General features: G+C 42.5%; 1 protein-coding gene across 1 annotated transcript in view; it reads right to left on the minus strand.

Moving 5' to 3' along the window:
• pip (heparan sulfate 2-O-sulfotransferase pipe) overlaps nucleotides 1-27533 on the minus strand; it is a 205061-nt gene that overhangs the window by 45618 nt on the left and 131910 nt on the right. The window contains exon 3 of the mRNA XM_067136140.2: nucleotides 27439-27500. Within this exon, the coding sequence (XP_066992241.1) occupies nucleotides 27439-27500 (62 nt within the window). The remainder of the gene's footprint in view (nucleotides 1-27438; nucleotides 27501-27533) is intronic.

Raw genomic sequence — 27533 nt, forward strand, 5'->3', positions numbered from 1 at the left:
TTGGTGTGGAGAGGCCTTTCTTACAGGTGTCGGACCTCTTCCTTTCCCTCTTCTGATTAATTTTAAAAGGAAGTTTATCAACTTATACGTCATCTTTTCACTTTCATATACCCTATCCATCTTCTACGACACTACCAGCGTTACACTTCGACAGCTAAATCCAGTTTTGTTTTACCCATGCGAAAACAAAAATAGAAGTTCTATAGGTAGATATAATTGGGCAAACAAAGGTCAGAGGGCTGAAATTCGTTGTTACGCGCTACAGAATAGAAATAAAACAAATCATCATTCTGCTGGAATGAACAATAAAATCTGGTGAAAGATGGTTTTATGGTTGTAAAATAGTTACTGACATCCTTCTACGCACACTGTGCGATATATCCCACCCCCGCGCTGTATTCATTAGAATTCATTATGTTTATCTGAACATTGATTTAGCTGGAAGGTCTCCATATTGCGTTCTGTAAGTTATTTACTTTGTGCAGTTGTTGGGAAAGCTATTAAAAACTATTTAAAATAAAGTTTGTGTTGGGTCCACCTTATCAGTATATTTTTTATAATTGAAAATTATGTATTCATACATGTTTCAGGAACATTGTACACTCCCTTCATCAGTGAAGTTTTTCAATTATAAAAAGTGTATTGACAAGGTTAAATAGTTTTTAATAGCTTTAGACAAGTCAATACTGGATCAAATCAAATACCTGTTATGGTTAAGTTTATCAACAGTAGTTGGGAAATACGGAGTTATTTACAGAGCTGTTTATATCACTGGAAATTTGTGAATCACGCCTGCGTCTGCGTCAACAACCCATTTTTTCCAAATTGGTTTACGCACCGACGATTGGATAGGAAAGGCCTAGGAGTGGAAAGAAAGCGCCCGTGACCTTAAGTAGGGTGTGAAAATGGGAAAGGGTTTGCTGACGGTGGGGTGTGAGCCCACTATCTCCCGGATGCGTGCGCCTAACCACACGACCCACTTGCGCGGTGTCAGCAACTCAGTCAGAAGGATGACGTCAGTATGCTATCTACGTGCCTAGAAGTTCTGTTTTAAGGTTCGCCTTCGTGCTACGACTAAGTTGGTGATTAAGCGAGATTATTTCTCTCTCCTGATTGGACAGCCAGAGCCCGAGCTGGGTGCGCCATGACGAGTTGAAGGGGGAAGTGGTTGGACCCGGGCCAGTGTTCTAGACTCACTAGTCATTGAATGTCGTCATTGTTTTATCGTTGACAGTCTGGTGCTATGTGGATATCTTGTTGTAGGAGATTATGTGCTTTACTTCAGAACTTTCTGCAGCAGGCTCACATAAGTAGACATATTACCTGTGGATAGCAATAACTACACGGTCCAAGGTAAACGTGCTTGCTAATCTGTGGCACGGTTCCCGCCGCATCAATAAGCAGCGCATGCTTGCTCAGGTGAAAGTATAATTAAAACAGGTGATAAAATCAGTGAATGAATCCAATTCTGGATACCATGTGTCGATGATGAAATTCTGAAACTTTCGTTTATACACAAAAAAAGTGTACATATGTATTTGTAGGAGGTCTCGCTACAAATAGTAGTTGATTTCTCGCTGAAGCCGAATTTTGCGCGCGTCGCCATTTTGGGAAGATCACTGTCTTTTAATTTTTACAATTGGCTTTGCGTCGCACCGACACAGGTAGGTCTTACGCCGACGATGGGATAGGAAATGGCTAGGAGTAGGAATGAAGCATCCGTGGCCTTAATTAAGGTACAGCCCCAGCGTTTGGTGTGAAAATGGGAAACCATGGAAAACCATCTTCAGGACTGCCGACAGTGGGATCGAACCCACTGTCTCCTGAATGCAACCTCTGAGCTGCGCGCCCCTAACCGCTCGACTAACTCACTCGGTAGCAATATCACCAGTGCCAGTTAATGTCTATGTCAATCAGTGATTTCGAAAGCATTTTAGTGTCGTATTTCATAATTTTTTACCAATCTGAAAGGAATAGGATACGCGTAAGATGTGGACGACACTGAATCGAATGAGAACAAAACATGGAAGATGCAAGCACTCCCTATACAGGTGGAATACTCTTCAACGTCGGAATGTGACAGCAAGTTACGGTGCTATTCATGTAGTTGGAGTGACATCTGAAGCTCAACAGTGGATCAATGAACTGGACATTCAGAATTTGATATGATGCCATAAGTTTCATGTATAAACTGGAAAATTAAATCCCAACACCAAGAAGGACTTTCAATTGATAAACGAAATTTGGGAGGCGTGTTTTTACACCTGAGATATGATACCCATTCAAATTTGCGCTCTAGTCGACGAAGTGTTTGAACGAGACCGTGTAATAGGGCTACGAGAAGGTGGATATTCTTTTCGCGATATTGCAGAAAGACATGGCAGGGTTGTATCTACAGTGCATTGGTGCTGGCAACATTGGTCACGGGAAAGCACTGTTTCATGGAGACCAGGGTCCGGCCGCACACGGGCCACTATGGAGAGGGAAGACCGCTGTATTCGCCGCATGGCTGTGGTGGATCACACTCAATCTCCAGCAGCGATATAGAGCTTCAGTTGGCAAGAGAGTGACGCAGCGAACTGAGGGAGAGTTCCGAGTACCGAGCCAGACGTCATGTATCGTTCATGCCACTACCTATCAATCAATGCAATCTGCAACCTCAGCGGTGTCAAGCTAGAGCTCATTGGAGGACGGAGAGGAGATCTGTTGTATTCTCAGAGAGAACCATTTCTTTCTTGGTGCCAGTGATGGGCGTCGGTTGGTAAGAAGGAGGCCAGGTGAGCGCCTGGAAGCAAGCTGTCTGTGGCGCTACAGCAGGAGTTATGTTTTGGGGAGCGATTTCCTTTGACAGCAGGATCACTCTCGTTGTTATCCCAAGAACCTTGACATTGCTGACTGAACCGGCTGTGCTGCCATTCATTGGCACTATTCAAGGGGGTGTTTTCCAACAGGAGATCGCTCGTCCTGTCCTCCATCGCCTGCGAGATCATCAGACCTTTCGCCCGTTGATGGGACATTATGGCACCACAAATCCAACGCCATCCAATACCGGCATTAACCGTTCCTAATTTGACTGGCCAAGTGCAACACAAAATGCCATACAGCACCTGTATGACACAATGGATGTACGTTTGCATTCAAAACCGTAGCGATTACAGAGGTTGTTAACATACCAACATGACACATGTCTTCTCGCTCATACTTGAACTTGTGACGTGGAAACTTTAATCAAATAAATATGTTACATGGTCAATTGCTTATCGTGAATTGTATTCCTCTAAACGAATGTCTTTTTAGTGTTGGGATTTCATTTTCCGCCAGTGTATTTGTAGATATATGTGTAACGTATCGCCATGCGCTGAACAAATAATGCTATACACAACAAAAATGTATGTAGACACTACGCATAAATAAGACAATTACAAGGCCAATAACGGAAATTTCCTAAAAGAACAGTAAATATGGTCTAGGTGCTACATAATTATTACAAAATTGCTAAGTCCAAAATGTATATTGAAGCAAATCATATAAAACAGAGAGATATTTAGACATCATAACATTTTTCAGCTCCATGGCTGAATAGTCATTGTCTAGGCTTTCGGTCCTCGGAGCCGCGGGTTCCATTTCGGGTCGAGGAACTGTAATCGCAAACGACTTATTTTCTTGGTTCGGGGACTGTGTGTTTGTGCTGTACTCAACATTCCTTCACCATATGAAGACGCAGCTTCGCCTCACAGAAAGGTCTGTCTTCTAAGGGCTGCACGAGGCTAGCCGTATTAAATTATTTTTAATTAATCAATCCTACGGGTAAATTTGTAATAGAATGAAATTAAAATGTTTTAAACGTTTCTCACTTGTTATCATATAGCTTCTGCAGTTTGTTACCCGAAGCCTTGTCTTGCTGTCGTTTATATTGACCTATCTAACAAAGCACAGTATTCAATAAATACCAGAGCCTTAAGACTATCTACCTACAATATGCTAGTGTTTGGTGCTATCTTTCTGTTAGCTATTCTCTTAGTCTTCAATTGGTATATTTGGATACCAGTTTCTCCACTCTTTTTAAAGATAGAACGTTCCACGCCAGTTATTTCCTAGAATGGCACGAAGGAGTCTAAAGGAGCACATTCCACATTTTTTCGCGTAGTTTTAACGACCCTCCTCTGCTGAAAAAGACGTTTAAGAAGAATATGTACTTCGACGTATTTCGCACATCAAATGGTTAAAAGCAGTTAAGCTAACGTTTGATAATCTTTTAGGTACTTGGAGAAAACAGTAAGGATAGATGTCAGTTGTACGACGCATACCACATTTACAATAAATATAATATATATATATTTTATTTGTTTAAGTAACTAGTCCCAATGTTTTGGTGCAACTAATACGACGGCCTTGCGTGTGTGCGGGTTCAAATTAGACATCCCATTGGCGGCTCATCACTGACATGTCAGAAGTCATGGGATATCAGTATTTAACGGTAATAGTTGATGGCGCCACGTAATCTTGACGTCTTGGAAATGTCCAGACCTGTATCAGGTGTGATATGACATCTCGAGAGCGAGTGTAAATACAGTCTGTGCTGGCAAGGCAACGTGAATTTGTGCGCGGGGGGGGGGGGGGTTAGACGAATGAAACACTCCACTGTCGAAGTCGTGCGGACTTTTAACATTCCTCGATCAACTATGTCACGTGTGTTTCAGGAATACAGGCCAGTGCAGTGGTGGCATATGGGAACAGAAGACGTATTAGAGTTCACGACACGGGGCCAGCGTCTCACGTTGCTAATTGGACCCTGAAGGAATGGTGATGTGTCACTGTTCCAGTTGTTCCGAGCTGACTGTATGGCCTCATGAAGCCATGGACCCAGGTTATAAACAATACAGGCTGGTGGTAGCTCAAAGTGGAATGGACTGAGTCTGCTGATCCGCCTGAAGGACTGGTGATGTGTCACTGTTCCAGTTGTTCCGAGCTGACTGTATGGCCTCATGAAGCCATGGACCCCGGTTGTAAACAATACATTCTGGTGGTAGCTCAAAGTGGAATGGACTGAGTCTGCTGATCCACCTGAAGGACTGGTGATGTGTCACTCTTCCAGTTGTTCCGAGCTGACTGTATGGCCCCATGGACCCCGGTTGTAAACAATACAGGCTGGTGGTAGCTCAAAGTGGAATGGACTGAGTCTGCTGATCCGCCTGAAGGACTGGTGATGTGTCACTGTTCCAGTTGTTCCGAGCTGACGGTATGGCCCCATGGACCCCGGTTGTAAACAATACAGGCTGGTGGTAGGTCAAAGTGGAATGGACTGAGTCTGCTGATCCGCCTGAAGGACTGGTGATGTGTCACTGTTCCAGTTGTTCCGAGCTGACGGTATGGCTCCATGGACCCCGGTTGTAAACAATACAGGCTGGTGGTAGCTCAAAGTGGAATGGACTGAGTCTGCTGATCCGCCTGAAGGACTGGTGATGTAACACTGTTCCAGTTGTTCCGAGCTGACGGTATGGCCCCATGGACCCCGGTTGTAAACAATACATTCTGGTGGTAGCTCAAAGTGGAATGGACTGACTCTGCTGATCCGCCTGAAGGACTGGTGATGAGTCACTGTTCCAGTTGTTCCGAGCTGACGGTATGGCCCCATGAAGCCATGGACCCAGTTTATAAACAATACAGGCTGATGGTAGCTCAACGTGGCGTGGGCTGAGTCTGCTGATCCGTCTGAAGGACTGGTGATGAGTCACTGTTCCAGTTGTTCCGAGCTGACGGTATGGCCCCATGAAGCCATGGACCCAGTTTATAAACAATACAGGCTGATGGTAGCTCAACGTGGCGTGGGCTGAGTCTGCTGATCCGTCTGAAGGACTGGTGATGAGTCACTGTTCCAGTTGTTCCGAGCTGAAGGTATGGCCACATGGACCCCGGTTGTAAAAAATACAGGCTGGTGGTAGCTCAAAGTGGCATGGGCTGAGTCTGCTGATCCGTCTGAAGGACTGGTGAAGAGTCACTATTCCAGTTGTTCCGAGCTGACGGTATGGCCCCATGAAGCCATGGACCCACGTTATTAACAATACAGGTTGGTGGTAGGTCAACGTGGCATGGGCTGAGTGTGCTGATCCGCCTGAAGTATTGGTTATGAGTCACTGTTCCAGTTGTCCGACTCGTTGGCTGAATGGTCAGCGTACTGGACTTCGGTTCAGAGGGTCCCGGGTTCGATTCCTGGCCGGGTCGGGGATTTTAACCTTAATTGGTTAATTCCAGTGGCCCGGGGGCTGGGTGTTTGTGCTGTCCCCAACATCCCTGCAACTCATACACCACACCTAACACTATCCTCCACCACAATAACACGCAGTTACCTACAAATGGCAGATGCCGCCCACCCTCAGCGGAGGGTCTGCCTTACAAGGGCTGCACTCGGCTAGAAATAGCCACACGAAATTATTGTTATTATTACTGTTCCAGTTGTTCCGAGCTGACGGTATGGCCCCTTGGACCCCGGTTGTAAACAATACAGGCTGGTCAACGTGGCATGGTCTGGGTCTGCTGATCCACCTGAAGGACTGGTGATGAGTCACTGTACCAGTTGTTCCGAGGTGATGGTATGGTCCCATGAAACCATGGACGCAGGTGTTAAACAATACAGGCTGGTGGTAGCTCAACGTGGCATGGGCTGATTCTGCTGATCCGCCTGAAGTACTGGTGATGAGTCACTGTTCCAGTAGTTCCGAGCTGAGCGTATGGCCCCATGGTCCCCAGTTGTAAATAATACATTCTGGTGGTAGCTCAACGTGGCATGGGCTGGATCTGCTGATCCACCTGAAGGACTGGTGATGTGTCACTGTTCCAGTTGTTCCGAGCTGACGGTATGGCCCCATGGACCCCGGTTGTAAACAATACAGGCTGGTGGTAGCTCAACGTGGCATGCTGATCCGCCTGAACGGGTCGTTGATCATCACTGCTACGATGACAGATTGCAGGCCTTCACGGACTTCACGTATCCCTAAAACGAAGAGAGAATCCAGCACCGTGCCATCGGGCCGAATTTGTCTACAATTGACTCGAGGAGTGTTATGAAGAGTGTCAACGACTAATGTCGCCACCTCCTTCGGCTGATATATACCCTGTCCGACATGGCAGTGAGGTGCATTCACACGCAAGATCCTGCACCTTTAAATAGCAGAAAGGCGCGTGTAGATATCCAAATAGCATGGGTCAGAATATCTCCAGAGGTGTTTCCTCCACTTGTGGGAAAGATGCCAGGACGAGTTACTGCACTTGAGTGCCTACACGATACTACATGTGAGTGTGCTCGTTGGTACAGACCTTGCCAGATGAAGTCTGACTTGTATTACCAGTAAAAGGAGGACCACAGAAAGACAAACTATGATAAATATTCGTTTTTAAATCGGGGAGTTGATAATTGGAATGTCTTGGACATTGGAATTTCCATTCTTTAAGGAGAAACTTCAATATCCTGTAAATGTTGAATACATTTCTGCGTGATGGTGTTAACCTAGCAAGTGCATAGCAAATGTTGTAATTAATTAACTTTTGTGTGCGTCCTGAATAGGCGGCGTAGTGGCCTTCCGCTCAATTCGTGGGCCGGGTCGGCTATTTAAACTGTGTGTAAATACACATTTTTATTGCACACAACACAACAGAACCAACCAACAAAGAAACACACAATGGTGTACAACTGGAGGCACATGTGCACCGTCACTGCGTTGTCCTACATAAGAGGCTTGCAGTGGTGTCTCAACGGCGCACTAGCCGCCAGTTCTTAGAGAGGTACAGCAATCCAACTGATGAGCCCACTGCTACACTGGGGCGAAACGCTGGTGATTTCACGATTTAAAAAGCTTAAAGAGCTTAAATGTTTTCAACATTTGCAATCGATGAAATTAAATTACGGTTTCCTTCTGGGAACTTAATTTTTAACACAGATTAGTGATTGCATCCCTTCACATATAGCATCCGGCCGTTAAAGTGGCCCAAATACACACACACAGTGCCGACGTCGAGAAAATGGGAAAAATTTCACGAAGAAGAAGAAGAAGAAGAAGAAGAAGAAGAAGAAGAAGAAGAAGATTTCGTGTATATGGCAATTTCTATACAAGTGCATTGTAAAGGTGTGAAAGTTACTGTGTAACCGCGTGCTTATGGCATTATGTGAAGTACTCATGTTTTGTTATCGTGTAACTTCTTGTTTTGATACAATTTACGATAACATTTAGTTTTCATGTAGTTCTTTTGTTGTTATTATATAGGATATATACGGTAATGCAAGTTTTAATCTAAGTGCCCTGAGACATCTCCCAGTTGCAATGTATTTGCTAATAAGAAATCAAACATGGTGATCCGAAGGTTGTATTCCTGATTGCTGGTCGAACATGCTCAAAACACACACATCTGAATATTGATTCACTGTTCACTTGTGACGGGTTTATTCTTTTCTTTTCACATGATTACTTTAGAAGAGGCCAAAGCCACAAGCAATGTGAGTCACTGGTTTATGGATTTCGTGACCGTCAGAAACCCGTTTGAAACAGGGGGAGGCCGGCCTCCTAGTGAGCGCTAGACTACAGCTCCACCTTGAACAGTGAACAGTTTTCACGTGCTAGATTTTAGTGTCAAGATCAGACTCGCACAAGAATGTTGACGACGTAATTAAGTTGTTCGGAGATAGCTCCTCGCTCGATCAGCCCTTCTTGAGATGACCCCTAACGCAGTAACTAACTGCACTTTAACAATTGTGATATCTGTACTTTCGAGGATAGTGGCAGGTACTGTAAATCACTACTTGTCTTCTTGAAGGGCCAGTGGAGAACTACGTTTATCAAAGCAACAATATCGTCTCCCCGAGACATTTTAATGTTATTCGTATTATGTCCCACTAACTACCTTGTATGGTTTTCGAAAGCGACAAGGTGCCGGAATTTTGTCCCGCAGGAGTTCTTTCACTTCGCGGTATATCCACCGACACGAGGCTGATACCACCAGACCGAGCCGGGAGCGAACCTGGATTCAGTAGGAATGAATTCAGTGTTTTTTTACACCCCACTAACTACTTCTTCGGTTTTAGGAGATGCGGAAGTGCCGAAAATATCCAGCATGAGTTCTTTTACGTGCCACTAAATCTACCGACACGAGGCTGACGTATTTGAGCCAGGATCTAAGCTGCCAAGTTGAGGTCAAAAAGCCAGCGCCTCGACTGTCTGAGCCGCTCAGCCGGGCTGATTCAGCGGGTCTTAGCTACACATCTCTAGTTGATGTTCGGACTAGTGATATCCAGCTAGAGAATCTTGCGTGCTTGTGGCAACTAATTCGAAACTGTCATTCTAACTCAAAGAGTAATAGAGTGAAGTTTGTTGTAAAATAAATTACAATTTCCAACTCATGAAAACACAAGATCATCATCATTATCATCATCTGTTTACCCTCCAGGTTCGGTTTTTCCCTCGGACTGAGCGAGGGATCCCACCTCTACCGCCTCAAGGGCAGTGTCCTGGAGCTTCAGACTCTTGGTCGGGGGATACAACTGGGGAGTATGACCAGTACCTCGCCCAGGCGGCCTCACCTGCTATGCTGAACAGGGGCCTTGTGGAGGGATGGGAAGACTGGAAGGGATAGACAAGGAAGAGGGAAGGAAGCGGCCGTGGCCTTAAGTTAGGTACCATCCCGGCATTCGCCTGGAGGAGAAGTGGGAAACCACGGAAAACCACTTCGAGGATGGCTGAGGTGGGAATCGAACCCACCTCTACTCAGTTGACCTCCCGAGGCTGAGTGGACCCCGTTCCAGCCCTCGTACCACTTTTCAAATTTCGTGGCAGAGCCGGGAATCGAACCCGGGCCTCCGGGGGTGGCAGCTAATCACGCTAACCACTACACCACAGAGGCGGACGAAAACACAAGATTTCAACTTCTATTCGGTGGTTGTTAGTGCATCTCTCGCTGCCACATGAAGAAACTGTGGTGAACGCTCGTGACACAGAGGTCAAATGAACCAATACGAATTAGTTTTTATCTATTATTGTTTTCATGATGGCGTTTAATTACTTTGTCGTGTTGGTTTCTCAAGGAAGATCAGCATTACTGTTCTCGACCTGGTTAGAGAGGTTACAACATCAACCATTTATTAGGTACAACATTTTCTACGAAGTGTATTTCTTGCGTATTTCCAGCATTAACAAATGTAGCACTGTAGCTCGAACACGGACGACTCTTTAACCTTTCACTGCTATCCAAAAAATTAGTGACCGGGCGAGTTGGCCGTGCGGTTAGAAGCGCGCGGCTGTGAGCTTGCATCCGGAAGATAGTGAGTTCGAATCCCACTATCGGCAGCCCTGAGGATAGTTTTCCGTGCTTTCCCATTTTCACACCAGGCCTTACCTTAATTAAGGCCACGGCCGCTTCCTTCCAACTCCTAGGCCTTTCCTATCCCATCATCGCCATAAGACCTATCTGCGTCGGTGCGACGTAAAGCCAATAGCAAAGAAGAAGAAAGAATTAGTGGAACACATTTTTGAACGTATGCCTCACCGCAAAGCACAATAATTGAAAACCAGCGCTGCTTCAAGATATAGCTGTGCATTCTTTAAGGTTAAGTACACAACAAAATATTCTTTGTTTCCCATTCAATTTTGCAAAACAAACTTAAATCTCCAAACAGTATCACAAACAAAGTGGGAATAGCCGCTCATCCAGTCCATCCAGTTTCGCCTTATCCCTAGTTTTGAGAGGTTTAAAACACCCGCTATAGGCGCGCCGCGTCATGGGCGGGCTAGTCCTTACTGCTAATCAGTACTAAAACATTGATCCGCTTAACTTCAGTGCAAAGGGGCAAATGCTGAGCAGAATGATCACCAACACTATCACCATCCCACTGTCATCACTTGTCGCTAACATTACATGATGTCGTCCTTTTTCCAATAATATTTCTTGCACTTCACGACAGCCGGTAGGGCAGTCGTTATTCTTTTATGCACTAACTTTTGCAGTGAACCGGGCGAGTTGGCCGTGCGGCTAGGAGCGTGCAGCTGTGAGCTGTCATTCCCACTGTCGGCAACCCTGAAGATGGTTTTCCGTGGTTTCCCATTTTCACACCAGGCAAATGCTGGGGCTGTACCTTTATTAAGGCCACGACCGCTTCCTTCCCTTTCCTAGGCCTTTCCTGTCCCCATCTCTGTCGGTGCGACTAAAAAGAAGAAAAAACCTTTTGCAGACCTCTTAGGGGCATGTTGTGCAACCTGCCAAGCAAGTTCAATTGGATACAAGTCGCACAACAGCGTTGTTGTTACGTGACTAGCTTTTTATAAAATCAACAGCTTGTATAACAGTACCTAGCCTTTGGAAAGGCGGTATTTCCAAAACTGTGCTGGACAAGTTTCAGTCATGAACACTGTCAGTCCACCTCCCCTATACGTGTAGTCGCTAATCTTGTGATGTTAGCAAACGACTTTCCACACCTGATATTTATTATTTATTTATTTATTTATTTATTTATTTATTTATTTATTTATTTATTTATTTATTTATTTATTTATTTATTTATTTATTTATTTATTTATTTATTTGAGAAATCAAAACAGCGAGATGCCGAATTACGCAGTGCCGCAATGAAGTACATATTTACAGTTGATTAGTAGAATGCAAACTTTAAATATATGCATGAAAGAGCAACGAAGAAACAAAAACCGACTAACCGAAGAAAATGAAAAACTAATATGATAAATACAGGGCAACACCAATTAACAATAACAGTAATGGCAACTGAGAAGAATGAGGAAATTGAAAGTAAAACGAAGAGAAGATCTTCACATCAGCAAGATAGATATTGACATGACAGATATTTAACGATATAGTTTTTCAAATCCCTCCTTTTGACGACGAATCTTCGAGCCTGGAGGAATCGGGACTTATTCATGGGATAGTTACCCAACCACTGGCCTTAAACAGCCTGAACTCACCACTTGCCTTTTGAAATACGAGTATATATGATCTAATAATGTTACGTGACGTAGGGTTTTACCGACGTCAGAACAAGCCATACCATGTCATAGCGGTCAGTTTCGTTTATCTGCAAATTCACTGGATGTGAGCGTTGCTATTGCTATCTCTCCTCTTTCTTTCCAAAATTATTTATTGATATGTTTCGCCATCTTGGAAAAGAGAATATCAACTCCTATAGTTACATGATGTCAGTTTAAAGCAGTTATCTTAAAATAATGCAGAATTTTAAAAAGTTACCTAGTCTTCAAAATAAGCTTTGAATGCAAATATATCCTTTTTACTCTTTGGCACCGCACAGTAGACATTCGAAATGACATAATTCAGTATCAGAGAGACGTGTTCTCTTTTGTTCAACTTATATTCAGATAGAGGGCGTACCCCACCAAGTGCCGAGGTTACGGATAATGGAAGTCTTCATGGCCTGTACGGAGATGACTTTACTTTGCTTTGCTGTATTCAGATAGAATGTTAAATGAAGTTCTGGAAGATTCAGAACTGGATATACAAATCAATTAAGTTCTCTAACGAGTTCAGATATGCAGATAACACGGTACTGCAACCGACAGTGTCGATGATCTTCAAAAGTGTGCTAAATAAGAATGACTGGGGACTTATCAAAACAACAAAAAACAAATTTCGTTGTCTTCAATCATCAACCTACTGAAAGAAAGAAAGAACCCTAAAGTGTCTGCATCGTTTCAGAAAAGTTGGATCGTGAACGCGAAATTCGCGGCCACATCGAAATAGCCAAGGCAACGTTAAACAAGAAGGGATCAGTGTTTTGCAGTGATGAGCTCAGACTCAAGATACGCCTAGGAATGCCTAGGAGTTATTGCTGGCCAGTAATATTGCATGGACTCTAAGGGCTTCCTCCAGAAAATAGCTTTCGAAAATGTGAGTCCGTATATCAAGACCCAAAATAACATTCAAATACTGAAGTATTACCAAGAGAAAGAAATAGGCGAGAATTATTTTTTAAAATATCACAAATTGTAATATTTCGGTCACGTGCGAGTTAACAAGTAGAATCTTTTACAACTTATATTAGAAGGAAAAATCGAGAGTTGTCGTGGAGTTGGGCAGAGAACGATATCGGGGAACTGATAAGCACTCACAGCACCCACCAGCTTTTACATCTGACACAAGATCGAAAGGCTTATGCCATAATGACGGCCTGTGTCTGCGTAACCCTTTCGAATCCAACCATTGTTGTGCAAGTCATCTGGTGTCCTGAAAACTACCAAAAACAGGGATACTTTAGCAGAAAGCGGAACCAGAATTATAATTTGACGGTAGTTCGACAACACATTTCATTATGTTGTTACGTAAATGATGTGTTGAAAGAAATATAACGAAACGTTTTAATTTTAACAAATGATACTAATACGAAATGTTTACTATTAGGAGCTGGTGTATGCGTCTTCATGAGGCTTTCTTTGCAACCTCGATTATGATCTTTACGGTTGATTTTGCTAGCAATTATAATTACTATCAGATTTGTGTGAAATTACACGTCAAGGTCACGAACTCATCGAGGCATAAGCCATGCTCATTCTATTAATTGTACCTCATCTTACGTAAGATAGCGCAACGAAAGAGGATTTCATCCTTATCTCTTTGAGTACAAACGACCGTCACCATTCTGGGTTGATGTACAGTACAGAACAAATCTACTGCCAAAGTAATAATAATGTTATTGGCTTTACGTCCCACGCCGAGGTGCCGGAATTTGTCCCACATGAGTTCTTTTACGTGCCAGTAAATCTACCGACACGAGGCTGACGTATTTCGGCACCTTTAAATACCAGATGACTGAGCCAGGATCGAAGCTGCCAAGTCGGGGTCAGAAGGCCAGTGCCTCAGCCGTCTGAGCCACTCAGTCCGGCACTGCCAAAGTAAAGCTTGAATACATCTTTCACGACTGAGCGGGGAGCTCGTCCCCTGAGGTCACTAGACGATGTTTTTCAGGGAATGGAATGGTACGAAGTTCTCAAATATGAGATTCGCAGATGACATCGTTTTCTCGGTGAGTGCCCCAAAAGTTCTAAGATCTAAGTGAGTACAGGAAGCAAGTTGGACTCGTGATTATTGAAAAATAAAAAAAGGCTCATGACTAACAGCCGTGAGCAAGAAATTAAGATCAGCGGTAACTTCACAGAAGATGTTTATGTAGGACAGGCAAGACAAAGAGATCATATGGTATTTTCCTTTGAACATCAAAAGGGATATAATTTAACACGCATGTACTACCTGTTCTAGCATTTGGTGCTTAGACATGGTGTCGGACAAACTGAGTGTCTACCAGGAAAGAATGGAAAGAACATCGCTAAGAATTTCGCTGAAGGGCCATCTGCGAAACACTGAAACCAGGCGCAAGACCGGCGTAAAAAGCGATCGAAGGGAAATCTGAGGTGAAAAGAGGAGCTGGGCAGGTAACGTGGACAAAAGTGAGGCAGAGGATGTCCTTCAACCAGACAGTCTGAGGTCAGGAAACAGATTGCCGGGCCAATCTAGATGAGGACTGCACTGACAGAGGAATGTGGAGGTAGCTAAAAGAGGCCTGTGCGCCAGGAGGGCAAGAAAAGAACAGTGCATTACCTAGATGTATCTTATATTTTTCCATCAGTTCTTTGTTATCGGGTAATAACACTATCAGAATTTGAATTCAGAAAATCTATTAGTAAAGTTACGTCTGTCGCTGTTTCTCGATGGATACCAGAACAAAATATAGCTTCCACAGAAGTCTTAGTGTCATTTATGGCTGTGGTGACCGTGCTGATGAGGTAAGAGTGGTGCTATCATAAGGTCAGTTCTGGCCCAGTGAGGAAAGCAATGGCAAACTATTTCGCTCCTCGTCGTGTCTTGTATGCCTCAGCATGGTGCCGCCATCGTAGTGACCAGCCACCGCGCTGAAGACTTGGGGGGCATTAGAAATGTACTATTTAGGACTAGGATGGGGAAAGTGAAGTCTCCAGGACGAGCTAATTAGACAGAAGTGCTTTTGGATGTGGTCAGGGTAGATTGTAAACGTAGAAAGTTTATAAAATGACTCCAAACAAAATCTGATGTAGACATGGAATTGTACGTAAATGAAAGAAACAAATCGAAACGAACCGCTGTAGAGTCCAAGAAGAAATCATGGGAAGGCTTGGTCATTCACCACGGAAATCTTTCTGGACTGTAATAGAGAATCTTAAAACCCGGCCCCTTGGGTGAATGGTCACCGCTCTTAACTTGGGAGCCCTGTTGGTGACCACAGGACCCTTAGCTGATTCCTAGAATTGCTTGTTCCAGGCTTCTCACTTAAGCCTTTCCTATGCGGCTTCTCTTGGTCAACTCTTGTTTTTTTCAGACTGCGACGCTATTAGTCTTTCATTTTCGCGTCCTTAGTGGCCCTTGTCTTTTTTGGCCGATACCTTCACTTTTCGAAGTGTCGGGCCACTTCCATTTTTCTCTCTGATTAATGTTAATAGAAGGTGGTTGCCTAGTTGTACTTCCTCTTAAAACAATGACCACCACCACCATCACCTTCGGTTCTGAGTCGTGGGTTCTATTCCGAGCAAGTCGGAGATTTTATCCGCATCTGGTTAATATTTCTCTGACTTAGGGGCTAGGCGTTTGTGCTTGCCCCAACACAGCCCTCTTCAAACACACACGACACAGCACACTAGCGACATAACACATGTGTCGGAACAAGGTACCCGTCGCTGAAATCCTTTGTAGAAAATTGAATTTCAGTTGCAATTATTTTAAGATAGGTCTCACTTCTCCGTTATTTTGTTTTTAAGCGATCGGATAAGTGCAAATTCAGTTAATGGCCGTCATTTAAAAATGATCAATTATTGAAAAATCAGAATAGGCCGTGTCAAATTCCAGCTCAATAGGAGGTCCTGTAGACTGAGGGAGAATGAAACATACACCGTTGTTATTACATTAATTTTTTAGGGTCAATATTTTGAAACAAATGTGACAATTCCCTCTTGAGTATATCTGTCCGAATTTCATGAAATTCCGACCTGCGGTTTAGACGTCATGTCACTCTTCTCCCCCCCCCCCCCCCCCGCTACATTGTACAATTAAACTTTCTGAGGATCGTGTAACGAGAAACCAAATCTTTAACCCAACTTATCTCATTGAGGAACAAGAAATTGAAAAGGAAAACCAGACAATTTCGGATAGTTCTATTTCCTCAGACCTATTCTCATTTGTGACGAAAAAGAACGAAAGCGACCACTTCCTTGCGAACTTCCTCGTCTATTGCGTGTGATATTTGTTAATAATTCCCCGTTGCTCTTCGCTACATTATACCAATCTAACTGAAACTAAACTCAGTATCTGTTTGGAATTAATTCTTGATGTCCGTACACATGGAACATGATACACACACGCATTTTCAGTGTAGAGAGCTTTCGCTCCCCAAGGCATCCAGACTTCCGGTTCTCCGAATGATAATGAGCCGCGTTTCAAGAACAGAAAGAAGGCCATCTCATCGGATGATGTATTTAGTCTATATGTTCAAAGAACGCGACATAAAGCGATATTATGAGTCTCCTTGCGGTAAATTGGAGGACCAGTTTCGTAAAGACAAAGTATATGAAGTATCTGCTCAGGCCGAATTTCTGCATATTACGCAGAAGCGAAAATTATTGCAAGGATAACCAGACCCTTTTCAGACAGTAAATATGGCAAAGAATGGTCGAGTTCGTGTATATATATGTATCTATGCTTTAATCGACTGCATCGTATAGCTCTATTCATCATAGCGCCGAGCTGATTGGCTCAGACGGTGGAGGCGCTGGCCTTCTGACCCCAACTTGGCAGGTTCGATCCTGCCTCAGTCCGGTGGTATTTGAAGGTGCTCAAATACGTCAGCCTCGTGTCGCTAGATTTACTGGCACGTAAAAGAACTCGTGCGGGACTAAATTCCGGCACCTCGGCGTCTCCGGAAACCGTAAAAGTAGTTAGTGGGACGTAAAGCAAATAACATTATTATTATTCATAGCGTTCTTAAAAGGCAAGATGGGACACATAATCGATCAATCATGAATCATCCATGATCTACATTTAGTGCTATCGCCCAGGCAGCTTACCTAGCTTTTCTTAAACGTTTTCAAAGAACTTGGAAATTTACCGAATATTTCCCTTGATAATTTATACCAGTCCCTTACTCCTCGTCCTATAAATGAATATTTGCACCAATTTGTCCTCTTGAATTCCAACTTAACACCCTTCCTACTTTTGAAAGCTCCCATAATGTCCTTCCACGCCTACTCTACTGACAGCTAGACACATATCACATAGTCGAGAATCTGGTCGCCTTACTACCAAGTCTTCCCAGCCCAAAATCTGCAACTCCTGCGTAAAACTACTCCTTTCCTTTCCTTTGAATTTTTTTTCCAGTTCCCATATCAAGTAGATCTGGTGTGGGCCCCATACCCTGACTGGTTGGGGTCTTACGTCCTCTCCCTTACATCCTTACTACAACCCCTAAATACCCTCGTAACCATGTGAAGAGATCTGCAACCTTTCTTAAGAGCTACGTTAATATGATTACCTCAATGATGAGCACTTTTATATTAACACCTAGGTACTTGCAGTGCTCCCCATGAGGTACTATCACCCCATTAATACATTAATTAAAACTGAGAGGAATTTTTCTTTTATAACTCGACTTTTCATCCCATTTACCATCATATCATTATCCGCTGTCCATCTCACAAGATCGTCTAGGTCCCCCTGCAGTCGCTCACACTCCTGCAACTCATGTGTTATTCTACGCAAATAATCTTATATGTGATTCAAAGGCTTTACTCCTACCTATCATTTATTTTTATATATAAGGAAATATAAAGGTCCAATAATACTGTCCTGTGTGACTCCCCCCCCCCCCCACCTCTTAATCATTGCAGGATCAGAAAACATTTCACCTACTTTACGTAATTCTCTGAGTTCTATTTTCTAGAAATGTAGCCACCCATTCAACCAGTCTAAATTCATCTAGCCATCTTTTAATTCGTAATAGATCGTAGATGTAATCAGTCGTTCGGTATCAGATCCATAAAGTTACGAAGCCAATGTTTCGGATTAAAAGTTGAAATTATTTGAGGTTAGGTTAAAGTGAAATATATTTTCACTTTAAGAACAAGAAGAACTGCTGTCAATCATTTCAGTATAACTATTGTTTCAAGGTTATATTCACCTGTTTTATCTACCCATATAGGTAGTTTGCATTAATAATAATATGCTTATGAGTACAAGCAAATAAGCCTGAAAACAATCTAATTGTTCGCTAATTAAATGAAAAAAGATAATCTATCGGACTGTTTGATTACGTCATAACCATATATCGATTTAATTCATCAGATACTTTCGCACTGAAGGTAGGAATTCTGATGTTGTATGATCTATTTTATGGCGCTCGATGGGAGTTTGGTCTTAAGAAGGGTGGATGAGGATGTCAGGACTACAGAAGAAACAGCTGATCTTGTCCTACTTAAGAGCTCCTGAACGTGAACAGTCATCTTGGAGTTCCACTTCTTTGAGCAGAGCAACCTTTCCTAGATTCCAAAATATATGATATACTGCCGAAAAGGAAGAAAACATGTAACATCCTCAAGAACAAGGTCAGTTTATTCACAAACGATGTGATAGGTAGTTCATGATTACAGGAGTATATGATTACAAATTCAGACCAAATGAAACACACGTGTCACAGTAAAGAGAGCCCAGACAGTCACCCCCCTCCTCTCCTTCTTGCGACAACGCAGGCGTGTATTCGCCCATGAAAACGATCATAAAGGTGCAAAATGGCATCCTGCGATAGATTATCCCATGCATCTTGCATATTTTGATGGAATTTGGCCATGGTTCTTTCAAGCTGTGGAGATTGCGTAAGTTCCCGCTTCATCACGTACAATACGGGTTCAATTGGGAACATGCATCATTTTCAAAAATATTTTTTTTGAAAAGTACACCAATGAAATAGTACGTAAACGTATTACATTGTGGTATGTTGCCTTGTTTTCTACCATTAAAAAAATATTTAATAGTGCCTTTCCGCAAGGCGAGTGAAACGGCCTCTGACGTAAGCGGCGCGCTGTGACGTCACGATCCAGTACCGCATGGAGCTCTACCAGCCGTTGTGCATCAGCCGTTGCTAAAAGCCGATTGTTTATTATTCATGATCGCGAATAACTTCAAAATGACAGAAGAAAGGTTCAAAACAGCACAATCAGACAATCTATCATGTGTAAATGTCATCATTCTTGAAAAATAGTGACTTTTGTGGCCGCAGAAATTCGCGGATAACAAGCAAGTTTGTAAGTGGCGTCTTTTATATACGTGCAATGTACTGTAACCCATAGTATTAGGATAACAACGAACCTGGATAGATATCACATCACTTTCAACATTTCCTTCTAGACTGATTCCCATATTAAAGAATAACATTACATTTTCGGGCTTTCAGCATTAGTAAAGTAAGAAATCGGATTTCAGCACTAACATAAACATATACTGTAGGTAGCATTATAGTACTAGTCCGCTTCTGTGGTGTAGTGGTTAATGTGTGTGACTCCCGGAGGCCCTGTTTCGATTCCCGGCTCTGCCATGAAAGTTGAAAACAAATAGTACGAGGGCTGGAACGGGGTCTACTCAGCCTCGGGAGGTCAACTGAGTAGAAGAGTTTCGAATCCCACCTCAGCCATCCTCGAAGTGGTTTCTCGTATTTTCCTACTTCTCCTCCAGGCACCTAAGGCCACGGCCGTTTCCTTCCCTCTTCCTTGTCTATCCCTTCCGATCCTCCCATCCTCCAACAAGGCCCCTGTTGAGCATAACAGGTGAGGCCGCCTGGGCGAGGTAATGGCCATCCTCACCAGGTGCATCACCATACTCAAAGTCTCACGTTCCAGGACACTCCCCTTGAAGTGGTGGAGGTGAAATCCCTCGCTGAGTCCGAGAGAAAAGCAACCCTGAAGGATAAACTGATTAAGAAAGAAAGAAAGAAAGAAAGAAAGAAGGAAAGAAAGAAAGATCATAGTACTATAGGGCTATAATCTATCATTCCCCAAAAAATATATATTTATGGTTGGGACAACTGGCCTACCCACTTCCGGGGCACATGAAAGAGAATTAAATATCTTTGTGGAGGGAAAAAAGATAAATATAAATATAAAGATAAATATAAAGATAAATATGACTTCATCTAGTTTTCACAAGTCGGGCTGAGTGGTTCAGACTGTTGAGGTGCTGGCCTTCTTACCCCAACTTGGCAGGTTCGATCCTGGTTCAGTCCGGTGGTAGTTGAAGGTGCTCAAATACGTCAGCCTCGTGTCGGTAGATTTACTGGCACGTAAAATAACTCCTGCAGGACTAAATTCCTGCACATCGGCGTCTCCGAAAATCGTAGAAGTAGTTAGCGGGGCGTGAAGCCAATAACATTAATTACATTTGGCTTTTAACAAGCTGAGCGTATCAGGAAATAAAAGTGTCCTGGTGACATTTTAATCGCTCAATACAGGAATGTCTTTGGGTGCTGTGACTTTTACATTTTTTTTTCTGTTTGCTTTACGTCACACCGTCACATATAGGTCTTATGGCGACGATGGGACAGGAAAGGCCTAGGAATGGGAACAAAGTGGCCGTGGCCTTAGGTACAGCCTCAGCATTTGCCTGGTGTGAAAATGGGAAACCACGGAAAACCATCTTCAGGGCTGCCGGCAGTGGGGTTCAAAACCCACTATCTCCCGGATGCGAGCTCACAGCTGCGCGCTCCTAACCGCACGGCCAACTCGCGCGGTATTTTTACCCTTCGGTTTATTGACTTGGCTTGTATAACCTAAAACTTAGGCTAAGTTGGATAATATTTTAAACACCTACATCACTATTTTCACCTGTGTGCAATTATGTTATTTATTTCGTTAATATTATGATAATTATTACAATTGAGCATTGTTAACTTATAAGACCCCAACAGACAAGCATTGGTTTTGTGTAGAGTTATACATTTGTTCAATTCACGTTGTTTCCTTGCATGATGTACACGCCTATTCTTTGTTACATTATAGAGTATTTAGATATAGCCTAAATTTCTTTACCAATTAAGCTCTTCAATAAAGACATACATAACTGTCCCATGCCAAGATATATTGGTAGAATTAGAGCTGTCAAAATGGTTCATAACCCCTTTGATTTATTATCTTGGCATGGATCACCCAAAACATAGGTTAGGTTTGGAGAATACTTTAATAATCAGCATTATTTACTGCACTGTTTATTACTTTCATATTCCAAGATGTAATTGAAGCATTTAAATAAAGCTTCATACATTAAAATTTAAAGTTTTACCACTAGAACAGCTGACATCGAAAAGTGATTTGAAAATTCAAACAAATTCATCTTACGTTAAAATCTTCAAAAAAATAAACTGTAGACTTTTCCGATATATCACCAGCATTTCTCCAGCTCGCCAAAATCCATTTCTCCCTAGTTTGAGCGTCTTTGGAACGTTTATAAACAATTTGTTTGGTATGGTATGCGATGTGCTATCGCACATCGGAACTCTGCACCATTTATAAGTTTTCTGCCTTACTGTCTGCGCAGGATTCATTTTAAGTCTAAAATATACCACTCAGATTATTATCCAATGTATAGACCTCGAATTTAACCATACTAGACACTAACGTAAAGTAGAAATACGCGAAGTGTATCCTGCTTCTCACAGCACACTATGTGTTATTTCGTCTGCTAATTCAGTCAACCTGTACGATGACGTCAGGCCAATGAGATCGCGTACTTGCGTGACGTAACATTTTCGTAGATTTTTATCATGTTTGGAGTTATTATTTGTACATTCTGATCACATTTTTGAATTCTGCATGCAATTTTGAATCAGATTAGCATATTTTAAATTAAAACCCCGGATCATGCATGTTCCCTATTGGCGAGAGATCCGGTGATCTTGCTGACCAGGGCAGTTGTTGTACACCACGTGGAGCACGTCGCGTCGCAGCAGCTATATGTGTACGTGCATTGTCCTGCTGAAAAAGCACATTACCTTTCTGTCGAAGAAATGCCAGTAGCATGGGGACAACAACCTGTGCAATGTTACCCTACATAAACACCAACTGTGACCACGAGTTTTAACTGATGGCTCTCCCACACCAGGAAGCCTGGGATTGGACCTGAGTATCGTGGGCGAATGCACTCTGGAATAGGTCGCTCACCAGGTCTACGCCGTACACGTGTACGTCCATCACTTGGATACAGACAGAACCTACTCTCGTCACCGAAGACAGCACAGCACCATGCCCCTCTCCAGTCGACTCCTTCACGACACCAGAGTAGCCGTGCTTAGCGGTGTCGTGGTGTCAGCGGTAGCTTGGCCAAAGACATACGTGATCCTAATCCTGCTGTAAGCAGACGGTTCCCAATGGTCCTTGGTGACACAGCAGATGCAAAATGTGACCGGATTCTGATCCTGGATGATGTTCGGTCGGCCACCGTTGCTCACATAATGCGTCGATCTTGATGCGCGTCTGTACTATGTGGACGTCCGGAGCCTGGTCTACGGGCGTTGGAATGTTTCACACACCACTGCTGATAGCAGTGATACATGGTGCCCAGCATGCGAAGTAATCCGTCGATACGTCCATCCAGCTTCTCGCAGGCCCACAATGCAGTAGTTCAACAGGAGCACGTACTCGTACATGTTTGTACCCTAGAATTAATGTTGCAAAGACTGTTTCGGGCCGATGACCTTCGATGTTAGGGCCCTTAAAACAACAAGCATCATCATCATCATCAGCAAAGACTGTTCACCTCTAACCTCAGCACAGTTACTGCGCAAGGACAGGCCTCCTGAGCGTCACTAAGACAACAACCCCTTAGTATGCACCCCTGATGCCACTGAATACAGTCATTGAGGATGTTGCGTGTTTCTCTTTTCTCGGCAGTGTATGTCCTGTATTTTAAATGGCTGTTTGAATATGGCAGCACCACTCAGATATTGGGAAAATATCACATCTCCAACTACCTAACTCAGTACACTTCTGTAATTGCCGAAACGATACAAGGAAGACTTGGAAAAAAAAGGTATCATCGCCTAACCACTTCCAAATTTTTGAGGGATAATTTTTTGAGAGCCCGTTTTATAGAGTGCACTCGTAAGTCTATTGTACGTACTAGTGTTACTAACTTGTAAGAAAAGAATTATGATTCATACATATTGTACCAGGAACGCTGGTCCAGAGTCCCCACCAACTGAACTCGAACTACGCGCCGCGCCGTGCGCTAGCTCTCAGCTGGCTGCACCAGCAGGCAGTGTGTGACGTGGAACATGTGACGTCACATCCCACCTTATCTTGTCACAGCTGGATTACGTCAGCCGGTAGAACATTCGAAACGTTCTATTGCTAATAACTTTTTGGTTTAAGATAAAACTAAGAGCACAACATCATGTCCCCATTTTCACCAAGTTTGAAGTGAATCCGACCAGAATCGAGGGAGATATTCAACAGAATACAGTAACTTAAATTCCCATGATTCTTGTATAAAAGGAGGGCCAGTAAGCAGGCCAAAGCCAGTAGTACAACAGTCGAGACCGGACAGTCGGCTGGTGGCATTATTTGTCGCAAAACTACGGTTTCGCCGAATGTCAAGTGTTTGATGAAGTTCTTCGTACTTAGGAAATTATACTCCACAGCATTCAACGTGAACTTGAACAGTGTAATTTAACTTGGGTTCATTTCCAAGCGACTAATCATTTCTTTAATTCAAGTTATGTGTTTCTGGGACTTGTATTATTTTCTACCCAATGCTTACATTTCAAATTGATCATAATATTTCTTCGAATGATAGACTTCGAACAGTGCATTAAAACCTAAGTTTTCATCGAGTGATTGAAATATTTTGACAAAGTATAGCATTATAGTTGAGCTTAGGATTTCTTGAGTGATAAGACGATTGAGATAGTACTTTGAATGCTTCACTGAACTTGTATTTTCACTAAGTGGAGATTATTTCTCACATACTTCCTAAACATTCCGTAGGTTCTTGAGTACGAACAGTATCTTGGAACTTGTGCATCTAAATAGTATTCAGTTTTCATGCAGTCGAACCAAGGACAGCCTGTAGACAGACTCAACTCCATTTGTGTTACAATATTATTTGTGATTAACTAAAGTGAATGAGACTAATTTCACAGCATGAATATTTTCGTTGCTAATTAATTGAATCTTCAAATTTATAAGATATCGTGTAAACTTATGAACAATCATCGAGTCATAAAACTTTATTTTGACAAGTGTTATTTGTATTACTTCCTAAGTCGACTCCAATGACATTCGAAAGTGCAAAGCTATACAATTATACGATTTTCTGAGTGGCTATTCTGTGGTACGAATTCTATTCTATTTGACATTCGACTCAGTCTATTAACATTTCCAGAAGCAATGTCGAGCTACGTGTTCAATTTTAGTGACATTCTACCGCATTCAATTTCTTTCAAGTGATTAATCTCCGAACACGGGTCGGTTTTTATTAACATTCTGTTGAGTGAAATTAATTAATTAATTAACACATTGCAGACCGGGTGCCTTTCACCCCATGCACAGCCCTTTCTAACTACCTCCAACCTGGAGTGCATGAATTCAAATAAACTGTTAGAACTTCAGTAGCTTTTGAAGGACTACTGCGTTTTTTTTCCTGGTGGCCTTCCTGAATAGTTGTTGAAATGTAGGTAGGTAAGTATTTGTTGAAATCTATTTCGGCTCATAGCTTTCGAAAATATTGGGTTTTCTATTAGGGGATCGGTTGACCAGTAATCTTTCAGACATGATTTCTTCACCTGCCCTGTCAATATACACAGAGCAATATTTTTTAATTTCCCTGCTAGTGACTTTAGTCCACTTTAGTGTTTCAGGGAATACGTTATTAGAATGTGAATTCTGCTCATAGTATAAGTTTGTCTGCTCAGCTACATGCTGAGAAAATTCCTCACCAAACATAAGTCCTGCTACTTGTCGTATGTTTCCAGATTCATTAGGCCATACCTTTTATACCATGAGCACCTTCAAAATCCTCTAGCATAGGTTTACTGTTATCCATAACCTAGTTGTCAGAAAACACTACATTATTTACAATATGTAGAATATTTACACCCGTAACACAGTTATCAGACTCGTTCTGCGCCATGTGAGTTCCACACCTTGAAGATAGGGCTATATCCTCGTCATAACTTGAAACATTTCCGTTAGAAGATATTTCATCATCGAACTCTAAATATTCAGCATCACTTGGATATTCGGAGCCTGTATCAGCACATAATTCGCGAATAATGTCATCCTTAACTAAACACGTGCAATCCCTGGGCGCTGCCATCTTGCATGGCTCTTCGAACTTTGTAAACATGTTGTCAGAAAATGCAAAGAAAATCTATGATATGAAGAATAATCGAAAAGAAATGCGACTATCGATTGTGTAGAACCATACATACAAGACCGACTCCAATCCTCAGACCTTAATGCTACTCTCGATCGTTCAAAGATGGCGAATCGAGTAGTCGGAAATGTTGGAAATGTGGGTTTGTTTTGGTTGTTGTTATCGTATGTAGTCGGTGTAATTTTATGAAAGTTGACTATAAATGTTAGTTTCTTTGTGGAATATAAGTGTGCGAGTGTATTTATATAAGTCAGTGGACACTTAGGATCTGTAATTATACAAAGTAATGTGAGAATTTGCTTATTTTGATCGTATTGTGAACCAGGTTTTAGTCTAACTGTGGCAATGCCTCCCACACAACTATACTTAAGTTTCCTACGGAATAAAACATTAAGAGAGAATTGAATTAGGAATATACATCGTTATTATTTTGAAGTCAATGACAAAACTGTAGTGTGCGTACATCATTTTGAGAATAAACCTGAGGTTAGGAAATACTTTCCTCTAATTGCAAACAGTGAACCTATTCGTGTTCCTCGAAAAATATTAATGTAGATAGGATATAATTGATATTGTGATATTTCGTCAGTGTCTATGTGCTTCAATATGTCAAGTGATTTAGATGAAAGTGTATTTTACAATAATCTATGCTTTTCCTGCGGAAATGTTTGGCTGGATCTTGGAGTATAACAAAACTTATAAGTGTGACAGATGGAGCAATCTGCATACTGTTACAGAGACGAAATAGTGACTTGGAGGGATAAGCTCGGTTTGTGACGCAGGGTTTTACACTACCAACACCTTCCGATTCATGCTGTGGTTATCTGTTATCAAGCTGTCTACACCGAACTGAAGCTCGTCCGTGTAGTTAAATATCAAGGTTTAGAGTCAATAGACTTTTTGCACACATGTTCTTTACTGGGTAAAATCCTATTATATAATTAGTGTCTGAACGTTTCATTGCTAAGGTTACCATCATTGTGTGAAGTGGTGCTATGCCATATGCCAACATTATGTTAGCATTACTAGGGCTGTTCATTGGGTTAACATAATCCTTTCGCGTGTACTTGGGCTGAGTGGCTCAGGCGGTTAAGGCGCTGGTCTTCTGTTCCTATCTCTTTTATTCTCATTTCTCCACTACAGTAATGTCGCCGAAGTCCCGAGGATCTGCTGACGGAATGCGCTCATTTTCAATGTGCGTAGGAAAACAAATTAATACAATCCTATCACAACCTAGAGAAAAATATCCGAGTATTAACAGACCCACTATTATTTTCGATAACTTGCGAGTAAGTATTCTCCAGGAAGAAATATGTCAAGTGCGCAATGAGAAGGCGGTATCAGTCAACTCAGAAGCAGTGCGAAGTTTCACTTACTGAAGATCCATCTGTGGATCACAAGATCCCGAGAAGAGTAAGGCGGAACATTAGTTAGCATTGGCTAGCTCAGGCTATACGATTACACTATTCTTCTTCTTCTTCTTCTTTTACAATTTGCTTCACGTCGCACCGACACTGACAGGTCTTATGGTGACGATGGGATAGGAAAAGACTCGGAGTGGGAAGGAACTGGCCGTGGCCTTAATTGTGGTATAGCCCCAGCATTCGCCTGGTGTGAAAATGGTAAACCACGGAAAACATCTTCAGGGCTGCCGACAGTAGAGTTAGAACCCACTATCTCCAGAATGCAAGCTGATAGCTACGTGACCCAAACCCTGCAGCCACATCCTCGGTATTATTATTGTTATTATTATTATTATTATTATTATTATTATTATTATTATTAAGCTAATGTTTCATATTAACCCACTGAACACTGCCAGTATATTATTCATTTTTTGACATAAATTAAATAGTGATTAAATTATATTACATGACCCGAGACTGGTGGTGGCTCTTTGTCAACAAAAGATTGTCAAAAGTGTTGTTCACTGAAGTACAGTACAGGCGCACAGTTGTGTTACAGTGTTAGTAGTGGAGCACTTGCTAACAATGGACTCACCTCTCCACTCTCCGTCAACATCCGCACCATGGCGTTGACAGCCGACCCTCCACCACTGTTACCTGCAACAATAGACATGTTAGGTGTTAGACCCA

Source organism: Anabrus simplex, chromosome 1 (genome assembly GCF_040414725.1).
Source record: "Anabrus simplex isolate iqAnaSimp1 chromosome 1, ASM4041472v1, whole genome shotgun sequence".
NCBI lineage: Eukaryota > Metazoa > Arthropoda > Insecta > Orthoptera > Tettigoniidae > Anabrus > Anabrus simplex.